Source organism: Mchenga conophoros, linkage group LG16 (assembly GCF_057382185.1).
Source record: "Mchenga conophoros isolate Kocher_MC1m ecotype Shallow Benthic linkage group LG16, M_conophoros_male_GT1.1, whole genome shotgun sequence".
NCBI lineage: Eukaryota > Metazoa > Chordata > Actinopteri > Cichliformes > Cichlidae > Mchenga > Mchenga conophoros.
The window spans coordinates 20,916,082-20,939,485 of NC_140541.1; the positions used below are offsets into that span (position 1 = coordinate 20,916,082).

Consider the following 23,404-nt stretch of genomic DNA (forward strand, 5'->3'; position numbering starts at 1 on the left):
TAGATGTGCAAAGCTGGTAGAGACATACCCTAAAAGACTGGCAGCTGTAATTGCAGCAAAAGGTGGTTCTACAAAGTATTGACTCAGGGGGCTGAATAATTATGCACACCCCACTTTTCAGTTATTTATTTGTCAAAAATGTTTGGAATCAGTGTGATTTTCGTTCCACTTCTCACGTGTACACCACTTTGTGTTGGTCTTTCACATGGAATTCCAATAAAATTGATTCATGTTTGTGGCTGTAATGTGACAAAATGTGGAAAAGTTCAAGGGGGCCGAATACTTTTGCAAGCCACTGTATACAGCAGGTAAAATAAGTACAGAACAATCCATCCAACCCACAGATGCAATGAAATCAAACCATAGATGTCCATAAAATAAAGTTATGTGTAGCAATGAGTAAGGAATTATGGTATTGCAAACATATTATGTTAATTGTGCCAAAAATACACTTTATATGAAAGCAAATTACATGAAATTTGCTTATTTACATATAATAAGTGCTACTATTGTATGTAAATATGTATGGTTAACAAGTTTGTTAGACCAACTGTCATAAAAGAAGAAATATTTTGGAAATCTCAAAAAAGCAATTTATTAGGCAGATAACTGATCATAACTAATAATAAAGTTTTTATAGCCAAACGTCTCCTAGAAGAATATACACAGCTTGCTGCATAATTAATATAATATGAAATCAAAGTAACTGTAAGCCTTAGATGCCACATAAAGGAGCCACAAATGTGCCTTCTAGTAGCAGCCATAACTAAGTAACCTTAAATGTAGTTAAATCTTTAAAAACTTCTCCACAACATGGAAGTAGAACAACAATCAAATTCCCTGAAAACATCAGTACAAATATTTATTTCTTCATTTTTATTTTATTTTATTTTTTGTACAAATGTGACTTTGACACCGCTGCATTAATGTTCAATGTTATGCTGTATAAAAGGAGACGGGGGCAACTCACGACCTGTCAGCTGCATCACATTTGGACATTTGGGAAAGCGATCTCTGTGTTTTCTTCTTTTCTGTTTTACTCAGTTTCTTTCTCACACACATATGCTGAAACACACAAACTTGAAAAACCGCACATGTATGCTGAGCACATCCTAAATATGTCAAACCAGGCACGTGTGTAGTCGTACAAGAGAAGGTATTTACAACCACCAACACCCCTAAAGAGTCCAAAACAAAACTACACCCTCTGTAAGCACAGTAACACTCTTGTAAATATAAACTTACAACACATCAAGCCTTATAAGTAGAAAAAGTTTAAAAAATACACATCAAATATCCTCACTCATTAACAGCTGATGCCTAGAACAGTGTTCCAGTAGTTGTAGGCAGGTGGCAGTAGTGAGACACCCTGATGTCCAATACTGGCAGCACAAATACTGATACTGAGTTGAGTTGTTCACAGTAAGTTATTACTATTGTTTTTTTTGTTTGTTTTTTTAATTCTTGAATGCTTGCAGCATGAAATAATGCAATATGAATTTTGGAGTGAGCGATTCATTTTGTACATAAAGTACTTAATGTTTTGAAATTCTTCAGAAATCTGATTTTAGGTAATCCTTTAGGTTGTGTGTTGCATTAAGCTTGTGGCTGATTATAGGACACTGGCCAACAAGATTTACATTACATGGAGCCATAATAAAAAACACAAATCGAGATGAAAATCAGGGCCATATGTTCTGAAATAATACAGCAGTGGGTAAAATTTTACTTTACCAACTGGACCATCCCAGCCTTGCCGTATTGGTCTATTTGATTCACCTTTGCTTTTATTGTTTATTTTATTTTCATTTGCTGAACACGGGACAGACTTGACTGGGGAAAAGAAAAGGGAGAAAGAAAGAGGGAAAGATGAAACATGAAATATCCTAACAGTATTCAGGTGTAGCCATCCGCACAACTCTGGATTGGATAAGTGGTAAAACATTTTTTTAATGGATATTAGTTTCTTTATTTAGGTATTGGAGCTGGGACAGGCTCCATCGCTCCCACAGTAGGACAGTCAGGTTTCTATATTTATCTGCTTTAATTCTTTTTATAATTTCTGCTTCACTGTGCAAATACATGGCCCATCCGATTGGCCAGGACACAACAAACCTAGCTGTCTCTCATCAGCTAAGTACAGAAATTCTAATTTATGACACCTTTTTATAAATGAAGGCCTATTTTAATGTTTTTTTAATATTAATTACTATGTTTAACAAATCAATTTATTTATGATTTTTCAGTCTTCTTCCTCTGCTTTTTTTAGTACATGAGACTTCTTTGAATGATCTGACAACTACAAACACGTCTATCTACAGTCCAATTATCGTAACAAGTACAGCGCAGACAGACAGGGTAAAAAAAAATGTTTGAAATGATAAAAAAAAATCATTCAAGTGATACATGATTTTGGTATAAAAAGTCTGTAGGGATAAAGTATTATTCACGTATAAATACTGTACATACATTTCCAATACAAGACAATTAAATAATAACTGCTTAGACTGAAAAAAGAGAGGTTCAGTTTATATTAAATGTCTTGGAGAGAGACAGACCCCAGTGTACACTACGATAAAAACCACACTAACGCACACATTTGCATTCTTAAAATCTCAAACGCTCCTATGCAGGCACGCACCGGCACATGCACGTAAAGGAAGCTAAACGTTTGTGAGGGTCATCTGTAGTGCATAGAGACATAACTGAACTGTGTTCTGCAAATGTCACGACAGAGGACATTTCAGTGCATTTCTCCTCATTTTGTGTCTTTTATCATCTTTCAAGACTCCTGGGACAAAGACAAAGACATAAATACTCTATATGTGAGAAAACTACATAAACATAGGTACAAAAAACAGTACAAAAAGATATTTCTTGAAAAAATTCAGTTGGATAACTGCAACAGTTCTGCAAGTCCAGAGCAGCAGCGCTCGTCCACTCTGCCACTGTTAAACTGAAGTTTCTGATTGGAGCAACAGTAAAAACTTGTGCGACTTGGGATCGATGTACTCTTCGGTCAGTCGGATATAAGGGATGCTCTTGATGGTGATGGCTAAGCTAAAGTCGAGACACTTCAGAAGGAACTCTGTCCCCTGTTTAATGCCGCTGGTCACAGACGCTTCGCTCACTAAGGTCCACTGATCAGCCATCCAGCGCTCGGGGCCGTACTGCAGGGTTGGACCAGGCATGAGATAAGCCTCAAGGAAGGCCTACGCACACAGAGAAGCAGCTGATTATATCAAAGTACCCACAATGAAAAACAAAACAAAATTGATGTGTAAAGACAAAACTTGGGATAACATCTATATGGCAAGATTAACTCAATTTATTAATCTCCTGACCGATGAAACCATTTCTAATGTCAGTGAACCAATAAAAGTTGACCTCATGGCCCTTCTTGAATGACAGCTTGCCCCTCTTTTAGTTTCATCATATGATAATAAATTAATTAATCAATAAAACTGAAATTAAATGGACGCACAAGGGGGATTTAGCAAAGAATGCATACAAAACTAATAAAACCTCTTTTCACTGATGTGACACGATTAAGTAATGCTTCCATTTACTTTCTGTCTGATAGCTGATGTTATTTACTCAGTTTGAGTCACAGCTTGTTAGACATAAAAATAAATGTCATTACAGCCTTTCTTCCACCTCATATCACCCATACCCATATCACCCCATCCTTTGCATTCTCCTCTGCATTTCCTCCTTCAATACATCCATAAATCTTCTCTGTGAACTTCCTGTTTTCCTCATGATAGCTCAATTTTCAGCATCATCTCTGTCCAGTATCCACTATCCCTCCTCTGCACAAGTTTTTGTCTTCAAACCTCTTGATCTCTTGCCTCTAGCTCCAACTCCTGTTTGTTAGTGCCACCATCTCCACCTCATTCATCACAGCAGATCTCATTAACATCTTGTAAACCTTCCCTTTCACTCTTTCTGCTATCCTTTTGTCATAAGTTACACCTCTTGGTAAACACCGCCTTAGTGCAAAGCTATTGACAACAAATCTGACCTTAGGACTCATGTTATTGACCAGGCAGAAAGCAAGATGCTTCTGGATGCTCTCCATGCTGTGGCAGTGTTGCCTCCTGGTGGTGCGGAGGTACTTCTGCAGGGCCCGAGCCATAGAAGGAAATATAGCCAGAGCTGCCTCTCGCACATCCATGATGTCAGACGGTGTTGCACGCTCATCTTCTTTCTTCATGCGGCGGACATGTGTGAAGGCCTCCTCAACAGCAACTACCAGCCTGACAGAGAAATACCACATTGTATTTGGCTATATACAGTTGTTTTTACTGATCATTGAGCAGCACCCTAATGTTAAGACAGATTAAACGAAACTGCAGACGTATATATCTGTTAAAGTAAAGGTATTTAAACGTACTGTGGAGGACTTTCCATGCAGTTTTTTAGTCATCAAGTTTACATAATAACGTGCATAGCTAAGTGCTTTCTCACAAGCCTAGTCCTCTTGACAGTTTTTTTTTAACTACACATGTGCATGCACCAGCCATCCCAGTATGTGCAGCTTCCCAAGTTTGATTTCTACTTCTGTGCAGAATCTATGTGGAACCTACGACAAACCATGTGCAAGTGGCTAACACTAGATTTATAACAGTCCTGTTGTGCCTCTGTCGCTTCCAAAACAGGAGTTGGCGGTAGGGTTTTTCTCTTCAAGTTGATTTATTTTCTTCCCAAGAAGAAGTAGCCAGAAACACATAGAGGTAAACGGGCCATTAAAGTTTGTAATGGGCTGGCATTAACATGTGCTGTGGTTGCATTTCTAGGGATGTGGATATGTGGCTACAGCGTAAGTTACAGAATAACTGTGGTACAGATTTAATGCAGAATTATTAAGCCACTGTAACAGTGTGACACTTTGCTCCCATGACTCACCTGGCTCTACGTTTACGGACTCTTCTTTCATAGTCGGCTTCCTCGTAGTACAGCTCATTGTGGGCGCTGTCTTTACGTTTGCCGGCAGCTGTAACCATAGCCCGTGACTGATTTCCATTACTTGGCTGAGCCCCTGCTGCATTCCCTGGGGCTGTATCAGAAAGAAAGGACAGTAGTAAATTGGTTAAATCAGCCTGACCTGGGAGGGCAGTCTTTAACGGGCCAGTCCCCCACCAGTGATTAATGGACAGTATCTCAATCTGAATGATTGAGGGAAAACTCATATTGAAGGACAAATTCAGATCTTATTATTAGTGGTGTAAAACAGCTGTAAATCAACCTTCCCAGCCAGTATTATTCCCATTTTATCCTCCACTTAACTGTGAGAAAGGTTTGATAGTTATCTGGGTAGTGTCGCCAGTCTGAATCACAAAACATTCTTAATTTTAGCACTGAGAAAAGAGGCAATTTCCACTGGAAGCATCCACATTTCTACACACACTCTGTGATGCAGAAACCTTTTTATTGGGGGTCTGGATTAAATATTCATTATTTTACACATCAAAGACCATGTGTGAATTTACTGGTTTGTGTGGCAAACCCATAAAACTAATGGGGCTTATATAGCAGTATATTAGAGATCCTGTGGTGTCACTGAGGCGGAGTAAGATCTGGTCCATATTCATGAAGATCACTAAATCTGGGGGTGGTTATAGATGGTAAATGCTGCAGGTCAGACAAGGATATAAATTATTAATCTGATCTGCATGGGCGTATGTTTACGCTTGTGCATGCAGGTGAGAAAGAGAAACTGAATTTAGTGATGAAATATGGATGAAAAATCCTCCCAGTGCGAGTACTGTGGAGCAAATGCAGTCAGATCATTTGCAGAAGAAGCACTGTAGACACTTTCCAATGAAAATAAGAGTAAACATCCTTATACATCCTGCCCTACATATTTGTACTGTTTGTACAATGAGAAGAGTGACTGACTGGTATAGCGTGAGGGAGATGTGTGGGAGTTGACGACGGAAAAGAAAGGGGAAAGAACGAGCTGGAGACAGTGTGAGCAGGAGGAAGGAGAGATGTGGGAGTATTTGAGAAATGAGCGTTACACTGATGAATTATTTAAGGCTTGGAATTCCACGGCCGCCTAGAGACCCTTCCATTGCACTTTGATAGGAGAGGGGGTGGGGTGGATGAAAAGCACTGTGAGGACACGGTATCCAACATTGCTTCCCTGCTTTATACATCAATAAATCCAGCGCTGCGCAGCCAGTGGGAGATTAATAGGTGTTGAGTGGAAGACCCTTTTAATTCCAGGAAAGAGTGTGATATGTGGCATTACAGGATGTGTGCAAGAAAGTAATATATCAAGAAAATTGTAGCATTTAGAAGAGTGCTTTTTTCCCCTGCAAATTCAATATATGCATTATGTCAGAGAGGGACGCTTCAGAGTGACGCTTCACGACTGAAGCGTGAAATTAGTGTCTCCCTGTGATGGTGAGGGCTTTTATCTGTATTTACTGTCAAAACGGTATGTTCTCAGTTTGTTTTTCAAAGCTGCTCATTGAAACCAGAGTATCACAGCAAGCAGAACGAGGAGAAGACAGTTAAAACAAGGGAAAGTAACGGTATAAACTAAGGGACATCAGCAGAAATATTACATGCGGTGCACAAATAAATTAAAGGAACACTTTTTATGCGAGTGTAGCATCAAGTCTAGTTGATTAGCAGGGCGGGTTGTTAATCAGTTTGAGCTGCTTTGGTGTTAATGAAATTAATAACAGGTGCACCTGTTGTTAATTTCTTCTCCTCTTTTTAAGAAGGAACAGGATGAACACTGCCAGAGCTGCAAAATGATCTCCAGCAGGGTATGGTGTGAAAATGTCCAAACAATGTGTCTGACCAATCAGAAACAGACTTCAGAAGGGTATCCTGAGGACCCGATGTTTCTACGTGAAAAACCCAATATATTTTTAAGCAATTTTAAAAAACAGCCAGATGTAGCAAATATGACACAAATGAAAATTCATATATGGAAATTAAAATGTAATTATTATTTGATGGTTCAATAAGCTCTCCAACATAAAAAACGTATCTTACAGGCTAGGCAATGGGCCATGACTGCTACCAGTGAAATCCTCGGACCCACTGTCAAACCCTGTGCTGGTGCAGTGGTTGCTGGATTCCTCCTGGAGCACTACAATGTCAAGCCCCATGTGCCAAGAGTATGCGGGCATTTCCTGGACAATGAAGAAATTTATACCGTTGACTGGCCCCCATGCTACCCTGACCTAAAGGACACAATAGAGCACCTCTGTGACATCATATTTCAGTCCATCAAACATCACCAGGTTGCACCTCACTGTCCAAGAGCTCAGTGATGCTATGGTCCAGATCTGGGAGGAAATCCCCAGGACATCATCTCTTTCCTCTCATTAGGAACATGCCCCAGTGTTATCAGGCATGCAGGGGACAAACAAACTACTGAGTTCCATTCTGCAATGTCATTTTGGCAAAAGGACTAGCCTGCAGCATGCTTTTCTTTGAAACTTTTATTCTGGGGTGACATAGAATTCAGCCTTCTGTAGGTTGAGCATTTTCATTTTCATCAAACGATGTGTTATCTTTTATTTCCTAACACATTACCCAGTCCATGTCAGTATAGCTTCCCCCCCCCCCCCCATTGAGATCTGATGTATTTCCAGAGTGTTTCATTAATTTATTTGAGAAGTGTAGTACAGGAAAAAAATAAATAATTGGGACATATGAGGCAACTAACCGTCTACATTGTAGACCTTTAACCCAGCCAGGTGTTTGGCAGCTCGGTGTTTAGAAGCAGAGAGAAGGGCCGGGTTATGGAGTGGAAAATCTCTGTAGTAATACTCCAAAATGGACAGAGCGGCCCTTTGAATGCTGTGTGAGGCAAGAGAGAAAAGAGAAAACTTAAAAACAGTACAAGACAGTATAAAATCCCCCTGAATCTGGTGAACGAACAGCCCACTAAACAGTGATTGAATTACAAGATAATGCCGTCATTTAGAAATTCAATTAAACAATTTGAGAACAAACATTAGCACAGATGTGATCTATTTTATTTAATAAAATCCTCTTAATGGCCAAACTTTTGCATCTACATTACCAACGATGCACCTCAATCGCCGACAGTTCAGTGGGAGAATCTGTTGTTTTATGCCTCAGTGCAAGCATCTGACAAAAGATGAGCAGGCTACTGAGGTCTGGTGAGCTCACTACTTTATAATCCCTCATCCCTGGCTTCTTATTTTAAAGATTTTATTTTGACTTTATTTGACAGAGAAAGATTTTAATTCTTTCCCCCCATAAAGACATTTAGCGACCTCTCTTGTAAAGTTAAAGACACCTCAATATATGTAAAAAAAGACGTGGTTCGACTGTCAGAACAGGTTTCAGTAGCTCTCAGTTCACTCAGTTCAGCAAAGAGAAAAAAAAGGCTTACTGCTAGTAGGCATCCAAGTGGGGGGTAAAGAGTTAAGAGGGACTCAGCCCTTATACAAGCTGCAGCACTGTACCACGTGAGCTGCTGAGAATTGAGTCATCGACAATTCAATTTTCATATTTGTCCTCTTCAACCAATGAAGACTCAACTGACCTGACATGAAGCCATTTACAGTGTCACCATGTAAGCCACCACAACCAAGTAAGCCATATAAACTACTGGAAACAGTTAATGTAGTATGAATCCTTTTCTTTCTCCTCCGCAGGTCCTAACCTCTTGTTTACCATTCCACAAATTAGGAATTGGAAGAACGCCCATTATTAACCCATTAAACTGTTAGCCTCATTACACAAGCATAAATAGTAATGTCTCCTAGTCTTGTCATAGTAATAAACTTGTCCAAAGAAGAAACAAAGACAGTCATATGACGAGTCGCTTTTTCTCATCTCTCCTTTCCGAACTCCTAGAATAGCACACTAGCCGAGGTCACCGTAGAGTAACTCAATTACTGCCTGTGCCTGTCTTCCCTGTGGCCATAAGCTTCCAATTACACAAATACATCAACAAGGAGAGTGTGGCTGAGCACCGTTGTGTACTTACTGTGCACAGTACAGAAAGGTTATATCCGCATGCGAAAGTGTGAAACTTATCTATGTCGGTCAGCCTTGTGTTTGCTTTAGGAAAGACACACAAAGCTAATATGGTGCAACTGCAGCGTGCTCACCTGAGCTGTCCTATGTTGTAGTGACGAGTCTCTCCATCTGTGGAGCGGATGACACACACGCTGTAGCAGGGCTGGAGTTGGCGGAGTTCCAGAAGTACGACTGCCAGGTAGTGAACAAACAGCTGGGAGTCCACGAGGGACACAGCAAACTGGACGATGCCGTGGTAATCCTCATCCTGCTTGGACCACACCATGGGCTTAATGAAACTTTCATTCTCATTAGATAAAAGCTTAAAAAACAAAACAAATTACAGCTTTATTTAAGACTAAATGAATTAGATTGAACTAATACTCGGCTACATGCAAACAACATACCATAAAAAACAAAAACAATATGTCCCAAAAACCGAATCAATCAACCTTTATCTAAGAGCCATTTAACACCATTAAAGCAATAAAGGAAATAAACTCGGAAAAAAATTGTGTATTTTCATGTTAACTATTTGTTAAATGATCTAAAAAGATTGACTGATGAAAAAAAAGTTCACTGCTTAATGTGCAAAATTAAGAAAATACATAAATAAATACATAAATAAATGAAATACATCTCAAACCCACCTGAGCATCAAGGATCCGGACCCCATAGAAGAGCCAATAAGACATAGTGAGCAGGAGTGTGAGTGTGATGAGGAAGGCACGATACACACACACTCTTGGCAGGCAGGCCCGGTTGGGTCGCAGAAACAAGGCCCAAACAGCTACCAGGAGGATGAGGAGCTTGAAGGAAATGGAGAGGAAGAGCCCCTCGCAGGCTGCACCACAGACCTGCAGTCTGTCGGGCCACATTACTGCTGGTAGAAGCAGGAACACCAAGGGCGTGGCGAGCACCAGCAGCCCCATGCATGAGCCCACAGCCAAGGGAAGGTAACGGCGAAAGCCTTGGGTCCGGTCTTGTATTCCTTTCCCCAGGCCTACCACCTCCTCCTGGGAAACACTGAGCTCTGACGTTCCTGTGACAGCGGTGGTGGTTTCTCCCCAGTTATCATCCTGAAAGGATGTAAAGGAATACATGAAGGAAATCTGGGTTTCATGCCACAGATGTACATTTGGGTCTGCTGTATTGTGTATGCTGTCAATTAAAGTATTTACCTATTTCAGGTCATTTATTAAAAGACTGCAAAAGTCTTGGGAAGTTTGCCTCTATACACCAAAACTGGAATTTTAATTAAAGATATGATAAATTTCAGGCCTTCTTTTTTAATTTAAGGGGTTTAACAAAAAGAGTTACAGCCATTTTCACTCATAGTCCACCACTGTCAGAGGTTCAAAAGTAAAAATGATGTATATATGCATAACAATGGCTAAAACTACTAAACAATACTTTTGTTAAACCCCTAAATTTACAACTAAAAGTCTGCACTTTGAACACATCTTGATGATTTGACTTAAAATCCAGTGTGGTGGTGGTGGTACAGAAGCAAAACTCCCCAAAAATATGTCCAAGCTGTATGAATTGATTTGTTTGTGGTGCTAGGTAGATACACTGGGTTCATCAGCTTCATAAACAACATCCCAGCAAACACTAGTAAAACAGCAACATTGTGAAACTGTCAGACTGTCAGTCCCTCTTTTACTGACCTAAGAAATATTTATAATATTGTAAGCGCACGCGTCTTTGTTTGTTATTACACCAACTTTTGATTGACAGTTAGCTGAGACATCAGGTACACAGACTAGTACAACTAATGTTCTTGTTTGTTTTGTCAGTGATAAAAGGATGCATCACTCTCATGTCCACAACTAATGTACACAAAGGACATCAAGCAGACACTGCCACCACATTCACTCTTTTTTTTCAACCATAATAATGGGGTGTCTTCAATATTTGTTCAAACAACAAAATATTGCATATCATCCAACATCAAAATGTTTGATGGATCCTTCCATTGATAGAGCAGAAATGAGCTGAAAGACACTAAAAATGCTGTGGAGGGCCAAAGGGGGAAAACAGATTTGGGTATATGTGGGTTTACTATTTCATAAGATTCACACAATCATTTGGTTCACTGTTTATCCACTGAGTAGATCTTTAAAATGGATTTTGTTTAATGCTTTGGACACCAAACAAATGTATGAGACTAATATGTCAAAACCTGGGCCCATAAAATAACATAAGTTGACAAAGCAGAGTCAAATGATGAATGTGAATCAGACAGACAGTGCTTCCATTTTCTCACTGACTCCTTTCTTGGCCCACAAAGGCCCCACAGAGCCTATGCACCATGAATGCAGCACATCCTTAATTTTTTTTCTTTTTGAGCAAGTCAATATAATGGCAAGCCTTTTAAATTCTGTTTGAAGTAATAAAGGATGACAGGATGTGCATGCAAGCAAAAGCACACACACACAGCATAAGCCAAAGCTTTCCATGCCCATCATCACAAATTAGTCTGTTTTTTTCTTCTTCTTAACTACCGTGGTCATTTTGAGCATAAATATTTCCGACAAAGAGACACAAAGAGAATAAATTAGTGACAAGTCTACTCTAAAGAGACATTTATTTTTGTTTGCCTGCCATTAATTCATGTAATTAGCCATTCATTGTGCTCCAGAGTGTCACTGCATTGTACCTCCCGACAACCAATCAAAGGAGCAGCAGCTGCAGCGAGAGGGATGACGGCTGGAAAATTGACAGGCTGAACAGATAAGCCACCCTGGCTTCACACACGTGTGCGCACACATCCACCTAAGCACCATCAAACAGTGCTTAGATCCACACTGAAGCCACATGAGCCTCATGGAGCTGCTGTTAGCAGCACAGCTCGTTGTCATATACTCTTCACCTGTCTAGAGCTTGTGATTCCAACTATATGCAAGATCCTTTCCAGTCTATTAAAGTTAAAAGAAGCCTAAGTGAACCCCGCTGGAAATCTGACTTACTTTGCATATTTTACAAATTGTAATATAAATATGAATTTTGCTTCTCCAGCACAGCTCACAGCCAATTAGCTTAGCCTTGCTGGAGGAGGAGGAGGAGGTGGAGGAGGATGCCAACGGGAGCCAGAAGATGAATGAGCATGATCAGAGAAGAGGGGGGCAATGCCGCAGAGGGATGGCAGCAGGTTATGAGCAGAGAGAGGAGAGGTTGGGCTGGCGTCCTGAGTGTGTGTTTGCCAGACTAATGTGAGAAACAAGAGGTCAGCTGTGCACCGTAGGTGTAACATCAGCTTCATTTAGTGCCAGATCTCATTTGTATTCAGCCCACACGTCTTCTTTTTTCCCCCTTAGTTTCTTTCTCAAGCCAACCCCCCACTCACCAACCTGCATCTGTGAACAATCAATGTCATTCCGCGTTCCACTGTGACAAATGAACAATTAGGAACACAGAAACAACATCTTCCTGTTTGAACACAGATGCTGAGTAGTCACTTAGCTAGTGTCCAATTTTCTCTCATTGTTGTTCTCTAATCTCACTAATCTGGTGTTTTTCTTATAAACCCAAGAATGTTAGTCTTTCAGTCATAATTCTGAAAGTTTCAAAATAAACCTCTTCTGGCACACTTGAGAAATGCTCGGTTGTACAAAAGATGGCTAATCACGGGCTTATGGGATTAAGACTTAGCTCAGAATTTGTCATTTTTCATACTTGTGCTGTATGCATGTTTTGTGTTCTGGTGAACAGCCTCTACCTTTAATATTTACAATCAAAAGCAATATATAGAGTAACTTGTGTTAACATTTTGAAAGGAAAAGAACAAATAAGGAAAAGTAAGCATAAAAGAGGTTTGTGCAGTACTTTTTCAACACTGGGTGCTTGACTGATCTTCTCATGCAGCTCTCTGCAAAAACAAGAAAAGAAAAACTTATTTCCCAAAATGCCAAACAATTTCTTTGAACCCTTTGTGATCACAGAGAACAGGAGGAAACAGATCACAAACAGAGACCAGACTGTCTGGGCACCTCCTCTTCACCAGATGTTGGCTAAGAGGCACAGCTTTGTTTTTATTTGTAGAGATTTACACTGTTTTATTTTCCACTTATTTAGACATTGAAGTGCAGTTGCGGGTAAGAGATTAAAATGTGTTGGCCAAGTGTGTCTTAGTGCACTAACCACTTAAGCATATACATTTTATATTCTATATGCGAAATGCATGACTGAAACATTTCATTCATCCCAAGGATCCTACTGCAAATGCTTTAAGGCTAATGTGTCATTTAGAGGGAGAAAACTGAGCATTATTGAGTGAGCTAATATACTGCTAATACCTATCATTAAGTCTCAGTGGATTCATGCAGAAGATTAATGCTAACTAATCAGATCAGAAAGAGAAAGAAACCAGGAGAGACTGACACAAGGAAGGTTATAAAAGCAAGAGTGGAAGGGCATGACTGCCGCCTGCTCCCTTGGCAGTGTTTTAGTCTTTTTTATCTGGCCGAGGGTGAATATGGATTATGCCACACAACACAGAAAACAGTCTGCCAGCTACAAAGCCTAATCGCTGAGCAGCACTAGCTTGGGTGAAGGTTAAAATAGGCTTTGTGAGACACACACAAAAAAGCTTCAAACGCCTGCCAGGTTTCCTTAAATTTACTGCATTCCTTTTAGGAGAAGGAGCTTTTGTGCTTTTACCTCACATTACATGCATTGCTGGTGTAGTAGCTGTGAGTAGGTGAGTATTTTAGAAAAAGGGCAAACAAACAAGTTTATAAAGCAAGACTACCATACGCTATGGTGTTGCTACAGCTAACACTGTGAGGAAATTGAAACTGCTCCCTCTTGGCACAGAGTCACAGTGTCTAACAAAGCAGCATGGCCAGTCTCAGTAACAGATTCTCAGTGACTCACTCTTACACACACACACACACACACACACACACACACACACAAACTGTGCTCCAAGACCGTATCCTTATGTCACAGGCATGCGTGTAAACATGGAGGATTATTCATATCAGCTTTCCTCCAAGTGGCGTTTGGCCGGATGCTAATGCTAATCCCAGTCTGTGAGAATGTTTCCTCTGCACTGGAGACTAGTTAGTGTTAATATGCGGCTCCACCATCTGACAAAGCTGCTCTAAAAAGCATGGGTTGGAGTGCACCGTGGTTGACGGTGTTTGCGGTAATGCTGGTGCTGCCACTGGTGTATGGTGTGCGGACACAACCGTCTGCAGGGGTACTGCAGTACAATAGCAGATTACCTTACACTGCTAACAATGGATGCAGGCTAGGAGCTGACAATCACATGCCAGTGTGGAATGTGCCTTTCCAGCCAAAAGGGGATGCTGAGCAGAGATAGCAAAATAGGTCAGACTTCTCCAACATGGTCAGAAAGTCAGGTTGAACGCACGTTTATTTTCCAGTCACATTAAATGTTGCTAATATTAGGAAAGTATATTTTGTCAAGGTAGCTTGCACTACTGATACAATGCTTTTCTGCAGCTATTTTAAGCATGCAAGTTGCACAATAAGCCAATGAAAAATGCACTCATTTTGGGTTACTATGTATTTCAAGTGGGTCAAAGACAGCCCCAGGCTAGCAATATCTTTAACTCGTCTTCAGGGAAGAAGGTGCTTTCTTTATCTCTCTCATTTTCTTCGTTTCTGCTTCTACTTTAAGCTCTATTTATCTTTCAGTACAGTTTGTGCAATTCTCTGCATTTAAAGGAACCCTAATATTTTGGAAAATAATTTTATTCAGGTGGCAGTTAGCTTAGCATAAAGACATATTTATATATATTTACATATATTTTTCTCCTATGTGAAGCTTCTAGAAAAGCTTAAATGTAAAACAAGGAGTTGCAATCTCACAGTGATGATAAGACCACAGGAGGTCACACTCCAGGCTATCACTTGGCTAATAAAAGCACTCTTGTTTTCTGCTAAGCCAAGCCAACCAATTGCTATCTACATGCAGACTGGAGGCAGGTATCAGTCTCCTCATTTATGTCTTGTTCATATTGTGCTTGTTTGGTGAAAGCTGTTGATATATTTCAGAAACCAGTTGGATATAATGCTGTTTATGCTGTTTAGGGATATTCCTAATTATCCCAATCAGTACCACATAACATTGCTGTTTACAGATATGTAGAAGCTGTAACTGAGATCTCTCACTCACTTTAACATAAAACACACAAATCTATAATCCATGCACATCTATATGGAAGCTTTTTTCTGCCACTTAAAAAAATGCCAGGATGGGGAAACCTAAAATTTTGTGATATTAATTGTAAATAACACAATGTAGGGATTAAACTAATATATTCTTTTAAAAGCAGCATTAGCCACATCTGGTTATAGCTTTGGGGCAATATTTCACATATCCATATTGCTAATATACAGTCTGAAACGCAGTTCCAGAAGATGTTTTAATAGTCATTTTTTTGAAATCCTGCTGCTCAGAGACAGGAGGACGCATAAGGTTTAGATGCCTGAGGCGTATTACGCTCACCAGGCACTGTCAGCATGGAAAAAAATCGCATTAACTCATCGTTTGAATACTCCTGTTGTAGCAGCAGAGGGACCGCAATGCATGATGGTCTCAGTGCATGGATCTAGTGTACATTGTGATGATTTTAAAGCACTCTGTGTGGTGGAGGACAGTTCAGAATTAGAACAGCACTACAAAATGGCTAGTAGATGTTCCCAAAATAGCCAATAATTTCTGCAAGAAAGAAATAACTCCTAAATATCCACACAGTATTATACTCTAATGAATCTTTAATCCTTGAAGCCTTAGTTAAATATCTGCCCTGCATTTTAAGCCTCATATCGCATCATTTTGTGTCTACACAAACCTATTTTGCTTGTAGCAGCAAAATCAGCTTTTTGATGCTATACTATGCCTTGATTTCAAAGCCATTAGGCATTACAGTCAGTATGTAGGCACACACACACACTCACACACACAGACACAGTAACGAAACACTGTCTGTACAAATCCAGCCAGGCCTATAAGAGAGATGCTAATCCTCTGACCTATCTGATCCCTTGTCGCCATTGTTAGCCTATCATGTGTCGGTCAGCCAGCTGTGCGAGGGCGAGTTTATAAGGTCGGGACGCAAAGTTCATGCATGGATTACTGGGTCTTGCTTTTTCTGAAGGAAACTGATACTAGCTGCAGTTTTAGTGTGCTTTCCTACAAAACAATGTGCATCTTTCACAGTTTCACTGTTGCTGTCAGTTTTCAGTTTAGAGTTACTCCAATACCTGCGCCTCATCTCCTTGTTCTGCTGCAGGTGTGGGCTCTCCAGGCAGCGGTTCTCCGTTATGAACTGGGGAGTCTTGGGAAGGGGTGTCGGGGGGATTGATGACCACAGATCTCTCCGAGCGGCTGCTGTCTTTACTGCTGCTGGCTTTGTGTCGCTCACGGCTTCGATCTCTGGAAAGTGAGAACAAGCACACATGGTGACCAGTGGGATAATACAACAGGAAAAATGTACCGATATATAAGACTGAAACTGGAGCCTAACATATCGTTATTCAATGATTATTCTTTACTAATTAAAATGGAAATGAATACTAATTAAAATTAAAATAATGATCACTATACATGTCTATATAATTTCTTTAACAGAAATGTAAATTAAACAACCATTTCGGTTCCCTATTTTCCATTCATTAAAATGATTCAGCTTGGGATAAGTACCATATCATCAATATACACACAAAATAAGAGCTGAGACAATAAGCTCATTAATTTATATCAATAAAAATAATGAGCCAAAATGTTTTATAGTTTATTCTTGATGATTATTTGTTTAAGGTGAGTCCAAGAAGACAAAAATTCTAGTTTCTAAAATGTGAAAATGTGCTTCTTACTTAATAATTGTTCTTAATATTTGTGAGGTTTGGACTCCTTATTGGACAATCTTTGGCTTCTGGACCTTGTGAGCAGCGTTTTTTATCAGCTCCTGACATTTTATAAAACAACTTGTTAATTCTTTATTAATCAAAAATCAAGAAAATAATTTGACGGTTTCTCATTAATGAAAGCTCGTAAACAGTGAAGTGCATTAATACTCCAGCAGACAATTATAGGCATCAGGAATGAGGGGGGAGATAAACAAATGATTCTCTCGTTTGCAGAGCACACAGACTCAATCACTGAAATAGGTTAGAACCGCTCAGCTGTGACGACCCTAATCCACAAGCTCTGTCTGTCTCAATCTCTCGCTTGTTCTCTCTCTGCAGTTTCTCGCCTCATTATTTCACAACCAACATGTGGCCCACTCAAACGGAAGACAAACAAAGCTACAAAATGTTCACTGAAGGCATTCCAGTAGCCAGGGAGTGGGATACAGCATGTGATCTGGAAGAAACAAATTCCTGTCATGGGAGTGCCGGTTAGACAGATACAGCAGAGAAGTAGACAGTCAGATGGAAAGGCTGACGACAGACAGGAAACATACCCATGCCGGTTTGATCTCCCGGAGCGACTGGAGTGATAGGAGTAGCCAGAGTGGGTCGACTCCGTGTCCATACCGACGCAGTTCAGAGACGGTGATTGGACAGGGGGATGAGGAGAGACTTGCCGTGTGGCAGAGAGGGTAACTTGGCAGCAGCGCTCAGGAGGACAAATGGGTTGCTATAGAGACAGGCTTCAAAAATCCACGACGAATGACAACTATCTTTGATTGCGGCTTCAGTGACCACATTGACCTGAGGGACAGATAAATAGCACAGTATGAAGGATGCACCAAGACATCAAACAAACAGAGCATTAGATATGTGCAAGAAAAGCTTCTGCATCTCTGATTCTCATCATTCGACACATTTACAAAGCAGACAGATTAATATATTAGCCATTGTGCTCTGCTGTGTTGTGGGTATATACTTCAGATTATCTATGATTAATGTATTAACCTGGGATATTTATTCCAATCTAACTTGATATTCAGCACACACACTACATGTGTTACAACATCCCCTTAACAGCAGCGGTCCCGGTTCAATTTTTACAGCATGCCACGCCCTACTATCTCCCCCAATATTTTCCTATCTCTCTAATGTGTCTCAAAGACAAGCAAACATGCAAAAAAACAAAAACCAAAACCCCAAACCAAAAACCTTTCCTCTGCAGTCGTTATAAGTTTGCCCTGAACTTGGAAAAAGTGCATTCTGTACCCTCTGCTTGGAATTATTTACAAGACGCACTTTATTTGGAAACTCTGACTTAAATCCAGCCATTCGAATGCCACATATAAAACATGTTTCATGAAGAAGCTTTTACACAGTCTTTCTGTCTTTTTACAAGTCTTATTTTATTTCTGTTTGGATGCGTGTTTTTATAGCTTGTGCCTAAATACTGCCTTTTTGGCTTGGTCTCGCTTGTAAACCACCCCCCAAAAAACATAATTATGCATCTCAGGAGAAACAAAAACATTAAGGTTGTATAAAAAAATATGGAATGGCACAGACATACATTAAGAGGTGCAGGTAACAAAACAGAAAATAATTAATGTCCCATGTTAATGTTAAAATGCCCACTTGTATGAGCTCTTAACACTCATTAGGATTAGGTTTTCTTTCAGTTACATTCTTAAAAAAAAAAACCCTTCAGTAATAGAAGAGGCTAAAAACCCCCAAAACCCAAGTATTTTAAAATAAAACATTCCCTTTGTCAACGTACAGTTTAGACGTACAATATAGAGAAAACCTGCATATTCACATAAAAAGAGCACATTCAGGTAGATCATTTAGTTCTAATCTGTACTATAATTGATCTCATAATAACTGCATTTTATTTGATAGCCAGTGATTTGGAAAAGAGAACTCTCTCCATCCTGTCATTATTAACAGGAGCTGAATCTGCCAGACTCACTTCCTGTGAAACAAATGTGTGATGTATGCATGACGATCTCTCACCAAGCATTCATTTAGACCTCAATCTCAACCCTGTCTGTCTCCCAGCTGTTGTCCTGACAACCACCTGCCAGTCAACTTCCCCATCACCATCTCAATTTACCAGCTGAGACTATTCTTCCCATCACTTACAGGCCATTTGTTATCTCTACAGCAAATGATGCATACTAACACCAAAACAGCCCATTCAGCATATTAGGATGTGAATGCTCCAGAGATCGTATTCTGAAGGGTTAAGAGAAGACACTGCTGTGCAGCAGATTTCCATTAAGAGGGTTTAAATGGTTTTTATTTCCCTCAGCTGCCTATTCCATTAAAAATGTTATACAGTACATATAAAGTCTGTAAGATTAATATTGCAACCTAAAGAATTACTTTTGTCAGATAAATACAATCTATATTGTTGTTCTTTGGGCTGTAGACTGGCTCCATAGTGTAGTGGGTTACATGTTTGCCTAAATACATAAAAAAAATCCCTAGTTTGATTCTGGGAGAACCCTTTTGGGGCTGCGTGGGGAAGTGCATCCAGTGCAAAAACTCTGCCAAAGCAAACATGTGGAGCTACCTGCTGTGCTAACCCCCTGTGAATAAGGAAACAGTTGAAACTAGTGCAAGACTGTAGTGTCTTTTATTACTTTAGACATCAACCGTAGAAATGTCTGTCTTACATAAAACTACTCGTGGCAAAGTTTTAGGATTATTTTGAGCAGTTGGAAAGAGATAGTGCTTAACAAGTGCTACTCAGTTTCAATTCATTCAAGAACAAGTGGACATTTTATCCACAGCTCCCATAAATCTTGATGACACCACAGCCCAGAGGATTATTATGTAAATTTGATTTTGGGATGAAGTGTCAGTTTAAGTTGGGATGAACCAACCTGATGCAAAATGATGCCCCAGTGACAAAAAAGTGCAATTTCTCAGAGCGTGACTCCATCAGTGGAGGCTGATGAATGCTGAGGGAACATAATGTTGAACAAGGCAGAGCAGCACTTACAGAGAACGTCAATAAATAATGCACTTGAACACACTGTAACATGCTACTCACAGAATCAAAGTCAGTGGTGCAGTATCAAATTTTAAACACAAGCCTGACTTTTAACAGGATTGTCATATGTCTCATCTTCAACCCTCATCCGGAGCGTCCGGTGTTACCTTGGCAACACTGGAGGCAGGAGGCTCCATCTAACAGCAGTAATCAATCTGCCCTGCTGGGCCTAAATTTGTGGATGCACTTAAGTGCGTATGTGAGAGTGATGTTGGGGTGAGGCACAGTGAGAGGGCATAAAGAGGAAACAATAGCCTTCCATCACACCCGTCACTCGTGTGGTTAACCGAATCCCGCCTGGTGATTTGAATAAAATCCATTAACCCCCTGAGTGCTGATCTCTGGGCGTGTGGCAGTGGTATGTGGGGCACAGGGATCCCACTGAGAAGCCACTCATCCACAGGACGAGCATGAAGAGGCACAGTGAACCAGGCCATGTGGAAAATCGCAGCCACGGGGTAAGAAAAACTATCAGTTACAAGCCAACGATAACTATGAATGAAACATGCGGGGATAACAACGCGCATTAGAGACGTGCGCCTGTCTGAGCTTCCTCCGAGACTGTCCCAAAAATGCAGTACTCCTCCGAGAGGGAGCCTGTGCGGAAAATTGACTCTGCAGTGAAACACAGTTGCATCACTGCAGACCGTTCTGGTTGGCTGCACCGAGAAGAGATTCACCAAGGCAGAAACTGACACTAATGTAAAGCAAACATTCGTTAGGGTGTTTGTTTAGTGGAACGAGGCTGATGCACAGTGGGAGCTACTGTAATTACAAATGGTCAGGCTCAGGGGTGCACGCACACCCGCTCTTATGCTCCTATTGAGTAATTTTTTACTCCTATTATAAAGACAAGGCATAAGCACACTTTAGTCTTGCAACAAATAAGCATGGGGCTCGTTGAGGAAAAGCTGCAACGTATGATAAGTAAAATGCACTGTAGCATTTTTCCCACTGCTGATTCAGCTTATAAGTATAACGTGAGATTTTGACTGTATAGTAATTTGCCCTCTAAACTGAGCTGAGAAGGAGGGGTGTGGCATTGAGATTCCATTAAGGTATCCAATGCAGTGCTGGCAAATGAAATGGCACAGATGAGTCTCATAGCTCAACCAGGGCACATGCTGAGGCCTGGTTACCATGGCATCTGTGCCCTCCTCACACCTATTAGCTTTCATGCCTTCCTTCCTTGTTGTGCACCCTGCCCCGGTAGCATTATGCCATAATCTTCCAGATACAGCAGCTGGTAATCTGATGAATTTCTTGTATCAGCTGTTTTGCAGCTTCAAGGCAAACAAACTACAAAACTCCCATCTACTGTTCAAATATACAGTGGATAGTAGATTTCTGGATGGATATCAATACAGATGTTCAAAACCGCAGTTTAAGCACATTTAAATGCCAATGTAAATATGTTTTTTGGAAGGTAATCATATGTTTTAAGGTGTTTCAGATATTCATCACGAGATCTTTGCGAAATTAATGTGACACTACAGATAAATATTGGCCACCGGCATGGGTAAATGTCATCTAATTTACTTGTATGAAGACATATGGGTCGATATCAATGTTGGCTCACTTATGGATCAATACCTAACACACAGTAGGTATATTAGAGCCTCATCTTAGCTTAGTATAAGCTAAACCCATTTCATTATTGATTCACTGTTATATCAGATCACTGGTTTGCCGGAATTGAGAGCAAATGCCAAAAACATTTCATTTACTGCCATATAAAAACAAGCCAAAAGCCACATTTTAGGACCTGAAACAACCAAGGTGTATATTATATTACTGTTTTAAAATGCATTCTTTTAAAATGGCAGCAGAAACAACAAGTCCACACATGCACAGGAATAACACAGTCCACTAGGCTGTGTGAAACCTCTCTGAAATCAAACAAAGGGTGACAGAGTGTGAGCCTGTGTAATATATAGTGGTTAATATCTTAAATCCGTTCGTGGACTACAGATAACCCAGAGGAACTGCTGCTCATTAACATATTACATTACCACTGGGCTAAAATCACATAAAACTGAGTCAAATATGCAAGTCATGACACTCCCTTAGAAACACCCCCTTTTTTTTCTTCTTATTTTGTGCCCCTCACTGCCAGGATATCTGACGTGATCAGGAGTGTGTTCCTGTGTATTTTTCCACAAGTATTTGCAGAAGCAAACCTGTGACCTTTCAGTGACTGGATATAGCTACTCCCACCCTGCTGCCCATTGTAAAAGGAGAAAGTTAAGACCTGACACAGTTCTCTGGAATGCAAACTTTAGTCCCCTCTGATCCGCTCATGTGGAATTAAAGAGAAGTACAGTAGAAGAAGAGAGGGAGGAAGAGGAGGGTAGTGCGGGCTGAGAGGGCTGTTGAAGAGATACCTCTATGTAGTGCAGGGCCTTTATGTCTCCAAATGCACAACTGTAAACTATACTGTAATATATTGCGCACTACCCCATGCTCCTCCATTACCTCTCTTTAGCCTAAAGGTAGCTCCAGTTCTCGTTGCACTTCTGACACACTGCCCTGTCGGGCACATTTAAAGGAGAACAAAGGCCAAAGCCTTGCCAACATCACTTTTGATCATGCATGGGAAGAACTGATAGCTTCCATGGGTTGACTCATCTATTCAGGGAGGGTTCCCAGGCTGGCAGTGTCCTCAAGCTCTCTGCACAGGACCCATCAACACTGCTCAATAATAAATAACTGTAGGTGCTACACGGCTTCACTGCAGCATCATGACTCTGACCGACAGAGAGAGAAGACACGTGAAACTGCTCCAGTCACAGTTAACACCTCATCCAGCTGTGTGCTCTCCAGACAGCTGCTGCTGCTGATGGAGACATCTCCAACCCCGCTTTTAATATAAAGGCTACTAGGTCGCACAGAACAAGGGGAGCCACTTCTCTATTACACAGCTGCAGCTTCTGTTACAGCAGATCTCCTTTCAGTCTCGCCCTGAACCCCATTAACCACACAAGACTAAATCACTTCAAATAAACCATGCAATCTGGATGATCGGCTCAAATAATATGCTTACATAAAAAGCGATACTAATGTAATAGAAAAAGGAAAGTCATGAGCTCCAGATAAATTCGGGTTATGTGGCTGCATCTGTCTGGCGAAAAGGAAACCATTTTCCCACGACGGCAGCATTGAACTTCATCAGTGATTCCTGCGTGCTGGTGTATCTCAGGATTTTTTTTTGGCAAGGGCAGCCAATACCCGGTGTGATGAACATCCGTGGATTCGTTTACCTACCTTTATCTCAGAAGCGTTTCATATTCCTTCACCTGCGTGTCGGTGTCAGCGAATCTGCCGCCGAGGAGCTGCAGCTGTTCCTGCTGCTGTGAGGCGCGTCTGCACGGAGAGGCAGCTCACAGGATCCTGGCCATTGTGGTTCGCAGGACCAGAAAGGGAGGCAGCATGGGTGTACAG

The 23,404-nt window shown here is 40.7% G+C and overlaps 1 protein-coding gene across 1 annotated transcript; it reads right to left on the reverse strand.

The window, feature by feature from the left end:
- Positions 1-570: 570 nt before the first annotated feature.
- On the reverse strand, positions 571-23,392 carry LOC146556697 (vang-like protein 1). Its single transcript, XM_085248773.1, has 9 exons — positions 23,228-23,392; positions 17,463-17,712; positions 16,261-16,432; positions 9,672-10,100; positions 9,114-9,289; positions 7,694-7,827; positions 4,909-5,059; positions 4,025-4,259; positions 571-3,212 (listed from the first exon to the last, which is right to left on the reverse strand). The coding sequence occupies exons 2-9, from the start codon at positions 17,531-17,533 to the stop codon at positions 2,952-2,954; spliced, it is 1,629 nt and encodes a 542-aa protein (XP_085104899.1). The 5' UTR covers positions 17,534-17,712; positions 23,228-23,392; the 3' UTR covers positions 571-2,951.
- Between the last annotated feature and the right edge of the window lie 12 nt (positions 23,393-23,404).